This window comes from Aspergillus fischeri, genomic scaffold (assembly GCF_000149645.3).
Source record: "Aspergillus fischeri NRRL 181 1099437636262 genomic scaffold, whole genome shotgun sequence".
Lineage (NCBI taxonomy): Eukaryota > Fungi > Ascomycota > Eurotiomycetes > Eurotiales > Aspergillaceae > Aspergillus > Aspergillus fischeri.
Window position 1 is genome coordinate 1528227 of NW_001509764.1, and position 16314 is coordinate 1544540.

General features: G+C 50.4%; 7 protein-coding genes across 7 annotated transcripts, besides 2 other annotated features; 2 read left to right on the forward strand and 5 right to left on the reverse strand.

Annotated features, from left to right (window-relative positions):
- Positions 1-384: 384 nt before the first annotated feature.
- Positions 385-409: a microsatellite.
- Positions 410-1732: 1323 nt separating this feature from the next.
- On the forward strand, positions 1733-2928 carry NFIA_098900 (C-14 sterol reductase; the record flags this gene model as incomplete). The annotated part of the gene is made up of 2 exons (XM_001262152.1): positions 1733-1762; positions 1807-2928. The coding sequence occupies 2 exons, from the start codon at positions 1733-1735 to the stop codon at positions 2926-2928; spliced, it is 1152 nt and encodes a 383-aa protein (XP_001262153.1).
- A 216-nt stretch (positions 2929-3144) lies between these two features.
- On the reverse strand, positions 3145-4554 carry NFIA_098910 (cytochrome P450; the record flags this gene model as incomplete). Its single annotated transcript, XM_001262153.1, has 4 exons — positions 3145-3584; positions 3655-4263; positions 4332-4400; positions 4491-4554. The coding sequence occupies 4 exons, from the start codon at positions 4552-4554 to the stop codon at positions 3145-3147; spliced, it is 1182 nt and encodes a 393-aa protein (XP_001262154.1).
- A 990-nt stretch (positions 4555-5544) lies between these two features.
- NFIA_098920 (cytochrome P450) lies at positions 5545-7022 on the reverse strand (the record flags this gene model as incomplete). Its single annotated transcript, XM_001262154.1, has 3 exons — positions 5545-6427; positions 6486-6952; positions 7005-7022. 3 exons carry the CDS (start codon positions 7020-7022, stop codon positions 5545-5547), a joined length of 1368 nt encoding a protein of 455 aa, XP_001262155.1.
- Positions 7023-8436: 1414 nt separating this feature from the next.
- NFIA_098930 (uncharacterized protein) lies at positions 8437-8910 on the reverse strand (the record flags this gene model as incomplete). Its single annotated transcript, XM_001262155.1, has 1 exon — positions 8437-8910. One exon carries the CDS (start codon positions 8908-8910, stop codon positions 8437-8439), a length of 474 nt encoding a protein of 157 aa, XP_001262156.1.
- A 315-nt stretch (positions 8911-9225) lies between these two features.
- NFIA_098940 (C-3 sterol dehydrogenase/C-4 decarboxylase family protein) lies at positions 9226-10364 on the reverse strand (the record flags this gene model as incomplete). The annotated part of the gene is made up of 2 exons (XM_001262156.1): positions 9226-10193; positions 10256-10364. 2 exons carry the CDS (start codon positions 10362-10364, stop codon positions 9226-9228), a joined length of 1077 nt encoding a protein of 358 aa, XP_001262157.1.
- Positions 10365-11153: 789 nt separating this feature from the next.
- NFIA_098950 (putative MFS transporter) lies at positions 11154-14017 on the reverse strand (the record flags this gene model as incomplete). The annotated part of the gene is made up of 2 exons (XM_001262157.1): positions 11154-12602; positions 13016-14017. The coding sequence occupies 2 exons, from the start codon at positions 14015-14017 to the stop codon at positions 11154-11156; spliced, it is 2451 nt and encodes an 816-aa protein (XP_001262158.1).
- Positions 12793-12842: a microsatellite.
- An 891-nt stretch (positions 14018-14908) lies between the features above and the next one.
- Positions 14909-15361, forward strand: NFIA_098960 (Zn(II)2Cys6 transcription factor domain-containing protein; the record flags this gene model as incomplete). The annotated part of the gene is made up of 1 exon (XM_001262158.1): positions 14909-15361. One exon carries the CDS (start codon positions 14909-14911, stop codon positions 15359-15361), a length of 453 nt encoding a protein of 150 aa, XP_001262159.1.
- Between the last annotated feature and the right edge of the window lie 953 nt (positions 15362-16314).

Below are 16314 nucleotides of genomic sequence, written 5' to 3' on the forward strand. Positions count from 1 at the left end.
CTACATGTGAATATTCCTGGTCTATGTTTTCTAAGCTTTTGATAAGGTGGTTGTTGATAAATCATGATCTGAATATTTCCCACATCATTGGTATTGATGTTCCAGAGCAGTTACCGAAACCGCGCTGTAACTCAGTTATGCACCACTAAAAGGCCCCTCAGATATCCTTCTGATGTAGGCTGGGTCTTTGCACACAGCGGGGAAGTTTTCACAGGTAACGTGGTAGTCATACTTGACAAGGCCAGCAGTAATGAAGAGAGCTTCGTATGTAGTATCGTCTGAATGATTTAAAATATCATCTCTGATGGTTTCAGCAATCTCCTTGTCTGGAGAGCCTTGAACATTGCAAATGGGCATTTTGTGTTGTCCTGAGCAGGATGACCTTCTTTCTCTTTGTCTTTCTCTTTGTCCTTTGCAGACAGGCAGGCATGAAATCGACTCTAATAATTTACTAACTTATGGTGATTGGTGACTGCTGAATAATCCATCCGATTCCGCAAGAGGCCCTCTTTGAGTTTAGCCTCGATGCCTCTTCCTTCAGGCCTCCATCTTGTATTGCTCTGCCACCTTTCTAAGGCCCGCAAGCTCCTACTTCGCATAAAATTCGCTACTACGTACTAGTTCATTCTGTCTTGCCTTGTACCTACATGTTGCGCTGTGTACATTCTAATCGATAACCTAGGAAATGTCTCTTACAATACCGACGTCTAATGCGGCCAAAATTTCAGCCCGTCCTCACTCGATGTCGTCTCAAGAAGTGGAAATAGCTGCAACCCTCTCCTTTTAGTCTTTCCCGAACGACTGATGCGAAAATTGGGATTCTACAAGCATCCTTTTCTGTAAGTAAACTACCTTCGGTTGCTGGGTGCTCTGCTCCTACTATCCCATAGGTTTCTGGTCTCTGTTTTCGCGTTTCACTTTCTGTACTACAGGGCCTGTCAGCTTGTATGTACCAGGGATACGTGCCATCAACATACCTTATTTCTCGGGTTTCTCTGTTTCAATTTTTCTGTCTTTTGATCTACCGTGGAGAACGACGAGAGGCACTTCTCCCGGATGCCAAGACATAACAGTATTCTGTAAGGCTAGAGTCAACAGTGCAGAGGTGCGCGAAAAGCACAAACTTGACGCAAGTACGCGTCAACACAATATTCCTGCTGCCCGTACGCTATTCCAAACAAGGCGGGGAAAGTACTTTTGCTACGACTTTTTTTATTGGCCAGGGGTATGACTAGTGATTACATGATACGGCCACGTCCAGGAATTGTTTTTAAGAAGGGATTCTTCCCTCAGGAATCCCTGAAGGAAGCCGTCCCTGATCGCAACTCCTACGCAATTCAAAACTTCGTGAAACGCATCTGATAGGATTGAACTTCTCAATGAGAGCCGAATACGAGTTTGGTGGGCCGTAAGCGAACACCATCTTCATTCAAGTTTAAACTTAGAGCTAACATCTTGGTCTCATACAGCCTGGGTGCCGCGGCCATCACCTTTGGCTTGCCATTGCTGCTGTACATCTTTACGTTTGCTTGTAATGATGTTGCTGGCTGTCCAATCCCATCCCTTCTGCACATTCGCTCCCTGACCTGGGAAAAGGTGAAAGCAGATGTGAGTCTGACGAATTTCTTCAGCTGGGAAGTGACTTTTATTACTCTCTCCTACTATATTTGGGGGCTACTTCTCTGGAGAATTCTTCCTGCCGAACAAGTATGCGGCACTAAGCTGATACACCATGGCCGTCCACTATCGTACCGATTCAATGGTAAATATGAACCCCGCCACATACTCTTCTGATCATTTGCATAGACTAAGAACCCTCAAGCATTCCCTGCAAGTGTGGTTACTCTAGCCATCTGTGCTGCAGGGACCTGCCTTCAAGGCGTCGACTTCCCCCTCTGGTCTTACATCACCGACAACTATGTCCAGCTTTTGACAGCGAACATCCTCATCTCCTATGCACTCTCCGCTTTCCTTTATGCCTATAGTTTTACCGTGGACACTAATTATCCAAACCGGGACCTTCGAGAGTTGGCTGCCGGCGGTGCTACCGGTAATCTGATCTATGACTTCTTCATTGGGCGGGAGCTTAATCCTCGCGTCACTCTGCCGATCTTCGGGGAAGTCGACATCAAGACCTGGTGCGAAGTCTGTCCTGGTCTGACTGGGTGGATCCTGCTTGATCTTGCCTTTCTAGCCAAGCAGTATCGCAACTATGGTTATGTCTCTGATAGCATCATGTTCACGACTGCCGTACAAGCATATTATGTTCTGAGCAGCCAATATAACGAATCCAGCATTCTGACTATGATGGATATTACTACTGACGGCATGGGCTTCATGCTCTCATTCGGTGACCTCGTCTGGGTACCTTTCCTTTACTCAACACAATGCCGCTACCTCTCGGCCTATCCTGTGCATCTTGGCTGGCTGAGGATTGCGGCGGTCAGTGCTATATTTGCACTAGGCATCTTTATCTTCAAGGCCGCTAATAATCAAAAGCACGCTTTCCGCACGCAGCCAAACAACCCAGCCATGGCCAATTTATCCTACATTCAAACCAAAAGGGGAACACGGCTCCTCACAGCCGGGTGGTGGGGTGTCTCCAGACATATCAACTACTTTGGGGACTGGCTGCAGGCACTACCCTTCAGCCTACCTACGGGACTCGCTGGCTACATAATTTTACCGGCGGGCAGTGTATTAGCTGATGCCTCGCAGGCGGTTCCTATGCTGGATGGGCGCGTGGCTATCCAAGGACCGGCGACCGGCTGGGGAATGATCTTCACCTACTTCTATGTCCTCTACTTTGCAATCTTGCTAATACACCGCGAACGTCGAGACGATGCCATGTGTGCGAAGAAGTATGGTGAAGACTGGAAGGAGTACAAGAGGATCGTTAGATGGAGAATACTGCCTTGGGTTTACTGAGTACACATCGATTGAGTCAGCTGGGCTTGGTCCACAGGCTTCACGCCGGTTTGACATAGATTCAAAGGAGGAAGATGGATAGATCCTGGAGGGCATTGTGGGGAGACTGTCTCGACGGAGGTTTAGGGGGCATGCTGTGCTTGCAAATAGAGATGAACGGGAATCAGAAAGGTTTCTGGACACGCAAAATGATACAAATCTTGACGCTACGGTCATTCAAGCTCGAATGGGCCCTTCGCTGTCCGGTTGCCGTGCCCGAATAGAGATCTTGGCTTTTGGATTGGCCTGAAGCACGAGTCCGAATTCCATGGGTCTCGCATCAATAGAAGACGAAGCAATTCTCCAGTCGTACTTGAGCAATAAATGGGTCAGCGCTATTTTGGTCTCGTGGGCAACGAAGAAGCGACCGGCACATGCGTGCTTCCCGTGGCCGAACGCCAGATGGTTCACACTTGTGCTGACTAGGTGAGCCTGGTTGGCTGTGCCACCAGGATGATCGCGCATCCGCTGAAATCTGAAACCATCAAACTGAGTCGGATTCTCGTGAACGCTGGGGTCCCACATGCGGTCCACAGAGACTCCAATGACGCTTCCTTTGGGTAGACGAGTTCCATCTGACAGGGTGATATCTTCGAGAACAAGTCGATGCATCGATGCTGATATATTGTCAGTCTTATTACTGTAACGGATCTATAGTTGCTTGGGAAGCTAAGAAGCGTCTCGTACTCATGGCTAATGGCTTGAGACGCTGACTTTCTTTCAGGACGCTGTCTAGCAATTTCATTTCGTATAATGACGATTTTCGCCAGCCTCCCTCGCGGATAATCTTGGTGACTTCTTCTCTTAGAGGGTCTGCCAGCTCAGGGTGTTGTGCCAGGTCAAGAATAACCTGCGTCAGAAGATCCGTTGTCGTCTCAATCGCCGCCTGAGCCAAGATGAGCTGTGCCACGACGGGGTCATACCGGCCGTCCTGCTTTGCAACGTCTTGCTCGAACCACTCGATTGCATCGTTATATTGAGGGATCTGCTGGCCGGCCAGCTCTGCAGCCGCTATGCTCTCCCGGCGCCTCTCAATGACCCCGGTGATGATGCGTCGCGCCTCAGCTACCTGACCGCGCAACTTTTGACAATGCGGGAGGAACCAGTGCGCGAAGGGCCGAAGAAAAGGCGGCCACAGTCGCAGCATATATGCGGCAATATACGCTGTTTTAGTGTATTCAGTTGTGATCCTGAGCCAGGCTCTGTTGTTGGCGCCCTCATCGCCAAGGAAAACGCGGGACGAGAGTCGGGCAACGAGCTGTAAAACGTGCTCCCGCAGGCAGATATCACTCCATTCTGGCATGCGATTTTCTGGTCAGTCTCTGCTGAAAACAGGATTAATGTACCTCAGGGTTCACACAGACCTTCTTTGGCCGGAAAGTGATCATTCAGTGCAGCGGCACACTCATCTGAGAGGGCTTGAGTAACCTTAGCTTTTTTAGAAACAGGTTAGCTTATCTTCTCTAATGTATTCTTACCCTCATGAGCAAGACCTATATATGTCTCTGCAGGATAGTACATACCGAGAGTATGCGTGAGCTGGTTGTTTGCAATATCACGACTGAGAAGAGCATCGGTGGTCCCCATACGGAATCCTTCGAAGCCCGGGAACCGCGAGTGGAAGTTCTAGATCCCGTATTCGCAATCAGTTTGGGATCACCTTACGCCAAAAAAAAAAAAAAATTTTATCTATATATATATGAAGGTATTGCCAGTGTACTCCGTGTCTATAGGCATACCTGCTCAATAACCTCAGCAAAGCTCAGTCGATGATCACTGCGAATCTCGGCGGCGAAACACGCTGGCAATACGATCATCTCCCCAAGATCGGTCAACAGCCGAAAGGGCCGCCCAGAGCTGACCCCAAGCGCAAGTAATCTTCGAGCGTGAAGGATGAAGTCAATTTTGGCGTATATCCCGCCGATGTCATAGGACTTTCGTGGATCGATGAGTGGTATGTGACTCGCACCATTGGTGGACAATGACTTCCTGATTGTCAACATGACACTACCCACAAAAAGCACAAGTAATAGCCATGCCATTAAGCCTGCTGAGTGTATATGCTTTAAAAGTATTGTGATAATTTCTTGTACTGCCATACCATATAACTTAGTAGAATGAAGTTTAAACCACAATAGGTGCTGATGCTTAAGAGCTGATATATAAGTATAACATATTAAGCACGGAGGCAGTGGGTTATTTTTGTGTGACGGTTGTTTACATTAACAGATCAACATCCTATCATTGACTTAATCCTGGAAGAATATATTACTTAGTGATATACACCATAATCATGCTAGCTTGTGACCTTGGGGGCCTAACTAATTTGCAAGTATGCAACCACTTGGTGGGGCATATTACATGGATGATGGTATCCAGAATTGGATAAGACAGTCCATATTTGCCTCACTGACACCGAGCGCTTTTATTGCATTACAGACTACAAAGAGACGTATTTGTGTAAAGCTTAATACCGACTATCTGTCTCATGCATGTGCTAATGCACCGTGCTAGAATGGCTCTTAGTGCCACTGTGCCAGACAGGGGATAAGCCTGAAATTTGCCGCATTTTCCGAGTCAGGATGTCTCAAACCCCCAAAGGACCTTTTCCATATGAGGGTAACGCGTCAAATTGAGCGATAAGTCATCCCTTGGCTTAATGACCGACAACATATTCGTTTCGTCCCGTCGCGGCCAACTTGGCTTCGCCTCAAAGCCCATATCAAACGTAGACAAAAACATCGCAGTGATTTCAAGAACTTCGTCCGAAGCCAGGTGTCTGCCGGGGCAGAGGGTATTGCCACCTCCAAAAGTCCGGTTGGCAGATGGATGTACTTTATTTGGCGCGGCATGCAACCTTTCAGGATCGAAATTCGCCGCATCGGGTCCCCATATATTGGGATCGGAGTGGATTGCTGTCGCGGGAATTTGCACAAGGGAGCCTTTGGTGAGCAAATATGTGTCATCCAGCCATACGTCTTCATGTACGACCAGTGTACTAGTTGAAGCACCCACATAGCGTAAGATTTCATGGAAAGTCGATAGAAGAAGCGGACATCGCTCCCTAATCGTGGAAATATGCAGGACCCTCGTTCTGATGCCATCAGCATCTACAAACTCCTGAACGACATCCTCCAGCTCTGTACGAATACGAGCTAGTAAATCTGGATTCTTGATGATGTGTGAGATAGTCCAGAAAGTGACTGGGACAGTGTTCAGGAGGAAGGCACTGAAAACACCAAAGTAGTATCGAGCGAGGTAGTCAGTGCCCCGGTTGTGCCGATGTGCTACCTCACCGATCTGTCGGACGAGCTCGCAGGTCTCTTCTCTCTTAATAAAGCTGCCTTGGACAAAGCGATGAAAGGCTTGCACCAGCCGATGCCGGGCTCTTGCTGGCCCTGACGCTGTCAATGTTGGGAATATGCCCATTGTGAGCCCTTTGATCCCACTCTCAAAATGCCTGTTTTGTGTGAGTCAGGGGGTCTCTCCATTATTCAACCCTGGCTTTTGAAACGTACCAAAAGTCGTTGAGAAGGCTCTGATTTTGTGCAAAGGGGTTATGGGGCCCAAAGGTAGCTTGGGCGGTACACGTGGTAATCGTCTCTCGAAGCCAACACTTAAGTTTTATTGTGGCGGGGCCTTTGCTTGCCAGACTGTTTAGCCTAAGAGCCACTTCCTGAATCATTGCCGTAAAGATCTCATGGAGAGGCGCTGCCCCACGCTCGAGCAGACTGTGCTCAACTGTCCTCGTTTCCCGTCGAAGCGACCCGGTCTCATTGGGGTTCCTCATCAGCTCGGCCAGATCGTCTTTGTGGAAATCAAAGAGTTTCCCCATGACAATGATCAGAAAGGGAGGATTGCTGTCGATGACCTTTTGATGGTGATTTATCTGGGAAATGAGTGCCGGCGAGTTGACGACATATACTTTTTGAAATCCTAGGAACAGTGTGAATATGGGCATATTGGTTGTCTCCCTATATGACCACTGTCAGGTATGAGAGTAAACTGCTTACTTAGAATCACTCACCTCAACATACGGTAATAGGAAACGCCATATTGTAGCAGCCCCAGAGCGTGCCCAAAAATGGGAATCCAACCATAGATGGTAGGGGCCTCTGTGGCTACATTCTTGCACCTTTTCACCTCCAGTAGTCTCAAGACGCAGTAGATTACGATGGATAGCACAAGCAGGGAAATCAATCCCATATCTGCTTTACACAGTGCGATATGCTATTTGGTTAAATAGAGAATGTTGGCGGTGCTGGGTCAAACAGAAATAACGGTAATGGACCTTACAAACAGTGTAAAGGAAGTGATTCAACTTTATGACTTTAAGCTTTCCATTACTCATTGCGCCGATAGTCCCTAGATCATCTTATATTAGACTTCTGTGGAAGAATCATAGCTAGTACGTCTAGGATAGGCCAGCTGTGGGATCACTAAGTAGAATGGCTAGCAACTGGACCCATGGTCAAAAAGGTAGCATCACATCAAAACCCTGATAAGTCTGGTACGGCACTCCGTCACAGCCTTCTCTGGTTAATGTGAGAATTGTGCGTGCCATACTCTGTGTTGCAAGATGAAAACTTTGTTGAATCATGGGTAATTTTACAAATCTGTTTCTGGAGCACTTTGCTGATAATGCCTCGGCGCAACACAGCCTAGGCCGTAGGCTTCATCCCAACCGGTGGTGGAGTACTCGAGATGCATGTCTCGAAAGTTCGTCTTGCGCCGTGCAATCTAGGTCATGATTTAGATATGCCTCGCGTGGTGGACGATCTCGAACGGAGTATTCTTGTTTGAAGCCTACCCACTACTATCCAACTGTCAATCATAAGACCACTCGACCCTAGACAATTATTCCTAGCGTAGTGTAATACTGTGTTACCACTGACATTACACATGGATCGGTGGATAAGGCGAAGGGGGATGGAGGACACACTAACACTCAAGTACACTACGAGTGTGAGGACAACCCAGAAGACAATTTCGAGCTATATAATTGGCGGCGTTTTCTTTCAAACAGATAGCAAAGTACTGCATACAGCCTGTTTGGGCGGGCAGGTTATAATCAGGCCCCCCACAATCTATAGCCGACTGGCCAGGATATTGCGTATCACGTCAAGACTACATCTTGTATCTCCGTGGAGCTATCGGCTCGCAACAAAGGTTCTATGTCTTTTACTAAACCGGGTCGTCCGTTACATGCGAGCCGCGCCTCAATATTATACTGGGCCGCCGTTCATCCCCACCTCCGCTGCTCGGTCTCTACTAATGCACGTCGAATTCACTTGAGCTCTGTACTCGCACAGTGTCAGTGATGAATTAGTGATGGAAAATCCCTCGGATTGTCAGTAGCTTAACGCCTAAGCCCATTCAATTCGGCTATGGTAGGCCTAGGGGTGATAGGAATTGCCCAGTGCCGGATGGCACGTCAATTCCGTGATTTTAGGAGTAGCTACGATATTTCTATGCCAGAAACCGCCAGTTGACGCTCTCCAACCCCTTCCTTGTCCTCAGTCGCACAGGAAACTTATCTCCAGTCCTGAGGTAAACAGGCTTCCCGACTCCTTGGCCAAGTCGCGCTGGTTCCAATGTGGGAACGCGTATCGGCTGCTCTAGGTTTGCGCCATCTTCCATATCGAAAGAAAGTATGAGCATCACTATGAAGCCCAGAATCTCCGCTTTAGCAAGGTTTCGCCCAGGGCAAAGATGCCTCCCACCGCCAAACGGCATGTAGATCAACCTTCGATCCCGGCTAGCCTTGTGGTCCTCCCAATCGAGGAAGCGTTCGGGGTCAAAGTCAATCTTGTTGATTCCCCACACGTCTCCCTCCATATGAGCGGTAGCAGGCATCACAACGATAGACCCAGCACGCAGTAAGTACTCGCGACCATCACTGTCCGTAATAAAAGTATTCTCCATTACATGGCGCGTAGACATAGCCTGGTTTGAGAGCCTGACTACCGGAGCAGAGTGGGACAGTTATGTTGACAAGTTATGTCAAAGATTGTTCAGAGTAAGTCTATGTATATATTCATTACGTGTGCGCTTTCAGACTGCCTGGCACCTTATCATTGTGAAGCGAAGCGAAGCACCTTTAGCTAGGTACACGTCCCTGTACGAAGCTCAAACTGAGGTCAAATGATCTGCAATTAAAAGGTATGTCTAAGAAAAGAAACACGCCTCCGTAAGGTAACCATAATCGTACATGATACAGCCTGGTTATCATTTCTGAAGAGATACACAAGGCTGGACTCATTGCCCCTTTTCCTTCCCCTTGCTTGGGTTTAGAGGGGTGCTCTGTGCTGCCATCCGCCGTCTAAGGCAATCTTCAACCGCAGTCCTTAGCCTGTCCTCAAGCCCTACCAGAGGCTTATACCCGAGTCTCTTCTTCGCCTTGTCAATGCAGAAATACCTTGTCATGCAGCTGAGCCGAACTTTGGTCCTTGTCAGAGGTGCTTGGCCTAGGCAAAGAGCCCAGAAAATCCACTCCAACAATCCTGCCAGCAGCAACGCCCATGTTCGACTGATCACCCATACTTGTTCCGGGCGCGTTGTGTCCCCTGCATACCCCCAAACCAGGCGCGTAAAGTCCCAGAAGCATCGAGGTTCGTCGTTGGTGATGAAAAAGGCCTCACCATCCACCTTGGTGTCGTCCCCAGGCAAGTCTTTTTGGCATCCGACCAGCGCGGTGGCAGCAAGGTAGTGACCGTACGCCACGTTCGTGTTCTCAGTAAAGTCGAACAAGTTTTTGTTATCACCGATCTGCACCTTCGTCTGACCTCTGAAATAAGCATTCAGAATACCAGAGAGCACGACCAGGTCGCCAACCCCAAAAATACCAGAAGGCCGGATCGCGCAGGTCAGGAAATGGGGCGATGTGTCTCCCGATCGACGATTCTGTGAAAGCACATATGTCTCAGCAAGAGCTTTGGTGTGAACATAGAATTCTGGTTGCTGGTCGCCAAGGATGACGGGGTAGGTTTCATCGGCATTCTTCAGATCAGACTTCGCGTCGCTGATAACGCTCGCAGAGCTCGTGTAGACAAAGGAATGTGTTCCAGACCCTTGCGCAATCTGGACCAAGTTCTTAGTGCCCTCAACGTTGACTTTATACATGATATGATTTGGTGTGTCGAATTTGGGACTTGCGGTGTGTATTACGACGTCAGGTTTGACCTCGTGGAAGATCTGGCGCATCGCGTGGACGTCTGTCAGGTCTCCTAAATGTATGTAACGCCATTGAGAAGATGAGAAGGCTGCCGAAGGCCAATCGAGTGTAGACTTTTGCAGCCACGCTGGGAGAAGAGCTGGAGGATCTGGCTGGCAAGACCACCACTGCCACCAGTCACGAGAACCGTGCTTAGCTGTAAGGGAGAATGATCTTCGGTCATGGTAACTATAGATCTACCAGGGAATCAGCATGCCATCAATGACCTGACGTAGAAATGATGGAGAGTTGGTGGTAGAGATCGGGTTAAACATACTCAACCAGTGATACACAAATAAAGGGGCAATTACCAGAAGTGTCTGGTATCTTGGAGCTAGAGCTCTAAAAGCAGCATAACTATGTCAGTTTTGCAGCTTTTGCAGCTTTGAGGAGAATATTGGTTAAATTGAAAGTGGGAGACGCCAAGGCCCTGAGAAGGTAAGACTGGTTAGATGCATAGATGATAGGTGTTTAAAGATTTATTAAGGCATTCAATGGAGGTACGGTACTGATCTGGGGATATACATAGCAGCACAAAGTACAAGAAGTGGGTAGGTCACTCAAATAAGCCTTGCTCTAGGGGTAATAGCTTGTTGTTAATCACGATCCTGTCAGATTCTTAAATAAGCTCGCTGGGCCGACCTATATGAGCTAGTATTCCGCACTCCATCTTGGATCTTCATATAGGCTCGTATACCACAGCCCGTCAGTTCCATATCTATGAAAGTGTGGCGAAAGGAGCGTAATATTATGGAGAAGATAATCTTCGTAACAGGGTCCAAAAGAATGGAAGCAAACAACGGTTATCGATGTCAGAAGCGTCCAGGATTCCGCCTGAGGAAAAGGTATGTCCCCTGCGCAAGGTCTACCTTGATGTGTCCGAAGATGCAAGATTGTCTCTTTCATGGCGATAATCGCTGCGTTAAAAGTAGAATAGAGTGGTTGTATTCCCAAAGGGAATGCCAACTGCTGTTCATTTATTTCCCCCGGATACAACAGGAATCTGGTTCTCAGATTTACCCTCTGCAATCCCCGGCCCACCCCTCCCCTTCTTCTCCTTCAATCCATAGTCCGACTGCACCGTCGTGCGCATCGGGATCTCCTTCTCCAACAAGGTAAGCAGAAACGCCAGCCCGCAAAACCCGATACAAACCTGCCACACGTTCTTCAAGGCCGCCAGATACGCACCGACAACCTCATCGCGAGTCTCCTGGGGGAGTCCCGAAATATACCGGTTCGAGACATGCGCGTAGGCATTCCCGCCCGACAGGGCGCGCCGGATCCCCTCATCGCTGACAGCACGCGCATGGTACGCAAAGCGGCTGTTGAAGATCGCCGCGGGAATTGCGATGCCCCAGATACTCCCGAACGCGCGCAGGTAGGCCCATGTGGTGCTGGCGGGCGCGACGTCCGACTGCGGGAGCGCGCCCTGCACCGCGGGCAGGAAGGTGGTTAGGAGGATGCCGCCGCCGACGCCGGCGATGATCTGGTAGATGACGATCTTGGCCATGCTGGAGTGGGCGTCGAGGTCGATGTACAGGCCTGTGGCGAGGGTCATGAGCGCGTACCCGCTCAGATGGATGGGTTTGTATCGGCCCCAGCGGGAGAGGGCGAAGCCGGATAGGATGGCTGCCGGCGCTGCGGTGAGGACGCTGGGCAGGAGTACGCCGGACCGTTGTGGGGAGGCGAGCAGAACGCCCTGGAAGTAGAGGGGGAGGAAGTAGACGCGCCAGAAGGTGAGCATGGAGGAGAGGAAGGTGTTGATGAGACAGACGGCGCTGGTGCGGTTGGTGAACAGGCGGCCGGGGATCGTCGGCACCTTGCACCATTTGGTTGCCTCAAAGGCATGAAAGGCAAACATCCCGCCAAAGCCAACAAGCAAGGGGACGAGAATGTGCCAGCTCGACCATGCGTACCTGGTGTCTGCCCAGGAAAGGGCGATGAGGATGGCAACCATCGACCCGATTAGCAGCAGATTCCCGATCCAGTCGATCTGCTTGATCTTCTGCTTGAAGGTAAAGATCTTCCGGTAAGTGATTTGCAGAAAGATCAACTGCAGTAGCAGTGTCACACCTCCCAGAGGCAGGTTCAGCCAGAACACCCATCGCCAGTGTCCGCTTTGCGCAATGGCCCCCCCGATCACTGGGCCAATGGAGATACCAATCCCAAACGTGCCGAAGATAATGCCCTGATACTTGCCCCGCTCGCGGACAGAGACGAGATCGCTGATGATCAGGTTTGTCATGGACCCGATGCCCGCACCCCCGAGGCCCTGCACGAGTCGTCCTGCAATGAGCATCGCGGTGGAATTGGCACCGCCGCTGATGCCACTGCCCAGGGTAAAGATGGACAGGCCACCATGGTGGGCCACTTGCGTCCGAAAACCTGGGCGAATTGACCGTAGAAAGGAATAAAAACGGTTCTACGCACGCGTTAGGAGCCTGGATCAAAACGAGGATGTGAAGACTTACGAAGTAAGAAGGTAGCCATTCAGAAACCAGACGTAGTTGGGACCCGAGTGCAGGGCAGTAGTGATCTCGGATTCTACCGGGATTAATACTTGACGGAGTTAAGCTGGATTTAACGTGAGCCCGGATGAATTGATGCCTCATATGTCGAAAACGAGGACGAGGACGAGGACAACGATGATGATGATGATGATATACTGGATAGAAACCAAGATTCATAGACATGTACAGATTAGTTGTAAACATAGCGTCCAAATGCATTAAGTCTAATCATAACATTCTACCCTCTGTCTAGAGACCCCGGCTTTTTGACCCCCATTCGGGCTCGAATTCCCGCAATCTCCTTGAAAATACATCCCTCCCTCACCCGAAAGTCGCGCAGCGAGCTCTCTAGCGACCCTCCCAGCCGCCAGGAGACAATCCCGCCGCTGCCAGCACGTAGGGACCTCCCGGTCGAGCGCACAATACAGCCCAGGTGCTCACTCATACTCCCAAGCATGTATTCCACTGTCTCTAGGAAAACGACCAGGCAGAGACGCGGGTGCTGATTCAGCGTCGTGGCTCCCAAGGTAATCATGGGGAGGTCGAGTCGCGCATGGGCCGAGGCGCCGTCTGCTGTGGACTGGTTCACCGCTTGTAGCAGGTCGGACAAGGCCTCAAGGACGCGCATGTAGGACGAGAGGATCATGAGCACCGATCCCGGATCGAGAGGGCAGGTTGGACCTTCTGCTCCTCCGCCTCCTCGTCTGGCCATCTCCTCGTCATAGGGAGTGCTTTGGCCGTCTGTCTCTTCACCGTATAAGTCGCTCAGCTCACGGAGAAGTTCAAACAGTCGCATTGATAGACCGATGGCGTCATCGAGGGTGCTACTCCTGCTGCTTCTTGGGCCAGAACGATCCCTCAGCTGGTCTCGATTCCGGAGAGGGCCAGACGGGCCAGTTGAGGCTTGCAGGTGATTGAAGAGCTGGACATTGATGTCAATAATCTTCAGCAGCCAGCGTCGGTGTGAATCGCCGGCACCAGCTCGTGGCGGGTCGGCTTCGGCGGGGCGTTGGAGGGCGGTCGTGCGCGGTTGGAATCCTTCCAGCGAGGACTGTTGCAGGTCTGCCAGAGCAAGGGCCGTCGGGGTCGCCGCTCCTGTTCTGGTCTCATCCGGTGCGTCCAGCCAGGTACTGCGGTTGGTCAATGTGGGTGTGATCAGGCCCGAGGTATTGGCGCCACCGCTGCACAGGTTGTAGTGAGGTACTGAATCGGACAGGGCGTGAAAGGCGCCTTCCAGGTCGCCCGGATCATGGTTGATGGTTCCATCGATGGAAGTGTGGGTGTAAGGGTACAACGAGTCGGTACTGTCGAGGATATCCATAAGCATAGGAGCGGATGAGATGTCTTCCTGATTCCAAGGCCCGTCGGGGTGGCTCCAGCGTCCCGAGGAAATCGCTGTGTCTGGACAATTATATAAATAGAAGGTCCCACAAGATATCGGCGAGGAGTAGCAAGCTCCTTACCTATAGTAGGGACATCCTGCTCACCCTCATGATCATTTTCGCTCCGTCCATGTCCCTGTTCAAGGGCGTTTGGCTGGTTACAGGGTTAGATATAAGCAGGACAATTCGCACTGAGCATCCCTGACGAGCCATAGCCGTCCTTCATACGACTACTTTGCTGGGAAACGGTAGGCAGCTTGTGGGCTCGGTCCCTCGGGCTATGGAAGCTGCGCATCACGTCAAAACAGGTCGGGCCCATGATTATCATCCGACCGAAACAGCCTCAGATCGAAAAAGGCCGTTCTTCTCGCTGCCCATGAGGCAGTCTAGCTGACCAAAGCATATTGCGCGAAGCGAGCGCTTGAGCTGAAACACTTCGAGACCGGAGGCCAAGTATTCACCAAATACGAAGGGAACATAACAATTGGCGCAAACGGCTGGACTTCGGCTTGGCGACTGTGGCTACCTTGGTACCCCAGCCCGTGCCGTCTCGGACTCTCCGTGAGTCCGAGACACCGCATTACACTAGAGAAGGTCGTTCGATAAGTAAGTACTCCGAGTACTACTCCGTATGAAGAGCCCCGCACTTGAAGTCTGGCCCACAAGCTTCCGGCGGTTTGCCACTGCGGACAGTGCTGTGTTGCATCCTCTGTGGCGGTCGCTAGTTGCTTCCTCAGTGCAATGCGCTACTGCTGAAGATATTCAGCTCCCATTGTAGCCGTGCATATCATAACGCTCCTTTCTGTTGTGGAAACCCAATATTCCCTTCGTCAACCATGGAAAACATCGAAGGGGACGCGTTCAAATCGTCAGGTTTAGACAGAGGCCGCCCTGCAGGGGCGCAACCTCATTCTACGAAGATGGACATTTCATGCGCACTCTGCCGTCGTCGGAAGGTACGATGCGACAGGGCGCACCCTTGCTCAAACTGCTCCCGTGCAGATATCCTATGTATCTACCCCGAGCGGCGTAAACGATCCCGACAGACGAAGGAACCCGCCATGGAAGAAATCCTGCGCCGTATCAGCCGAGTGGAGAGAACCATTGCCGCATTTTCTCCAGGGCAATCAGCGGACAGCATTGGTTGCGACCCTCAACTGTCAAGTAATCTCGAGTATGAGGCTGCTGGCGTCCTGTCAAAAGACGGCGAAACGAGCCGGTATTTCAACGAGGCGCTTCTTCAACAGATTCTATCTCAGGTACGAGAAACGCCTCAATATGCCCTATGATCCGTGTGAGCTAAGTAGTTTGTCTGAATAAGGAACTAGAACTCCAGTCCCTGTTGGAAGCCACTGACCCTGATGAGCCAAGTACTGACACAGTGGCTCACTGCCTTCGATTGAAATCTCTAAATGCGTACTCAGTCCCATATGGAACTGACTACGGAGTCTGTGTATCTCCAAGCCCTTGGCAAGCATTAGAGCTATGGCGAGTTTTCTGCAAGAACGTTGATCCTGTTATCAAAATATTGCACATTCCTTCAGTACACGCCACACTGTATTCTGCTTTAAATAACCCAGGTCTCTCTTGCAAGAACTTTGAAGCTCTATTTTCCGCTATATATTTTGCTGCTATGACCAGTCTAACAGCTGCCGATGCTGCTCTTCTGCTTGGCGTCCCAAAGGTTTAGTTACTTAAGAATTTCTGGGAAAGCCTTGAGCAGGCGCTTGCTGCGGCGAACTTTCTAGACAGACTGGCTATTGCTTTGTTACAAGTGCTCACATTATATCTTGTCTGTCTCTCTGGTCCCTCTTCTCCTAGGCGGTACCACTAACGTGTTTCCTTCCAAAAAGGCGAGCCTCCGGGTATACGATAGCAGTCGCTCTGAGTGGGCGCTAAATGGACTTGTTCTGCGCCTTGCACAGTCATTAGGTTTACACCGAGATGGCAAGAATTTTTCACTGAGCCCTTTGGAATCGGAACTCCGCCGCCGCCTTTGGTGATACATTTGTATCCCCGAAGGGCGATCCATGGAGAACCATGGCGTTGGGTTGGGGGAAATCAGCGATACATCGGACACGTCTTTGCCACTAAACATAAACGACGTCGATCTTTCCTGTGACTTGCGGACGCTGCCGCCACCGAGAACTGGTTGGTCGGAGATGTCGTTTTCCCTCCTCAATGCAGAGGCACTCAAATTGTTCCGTCATATCAGTACACTAAAGCACTCTTTCCCGCCAGA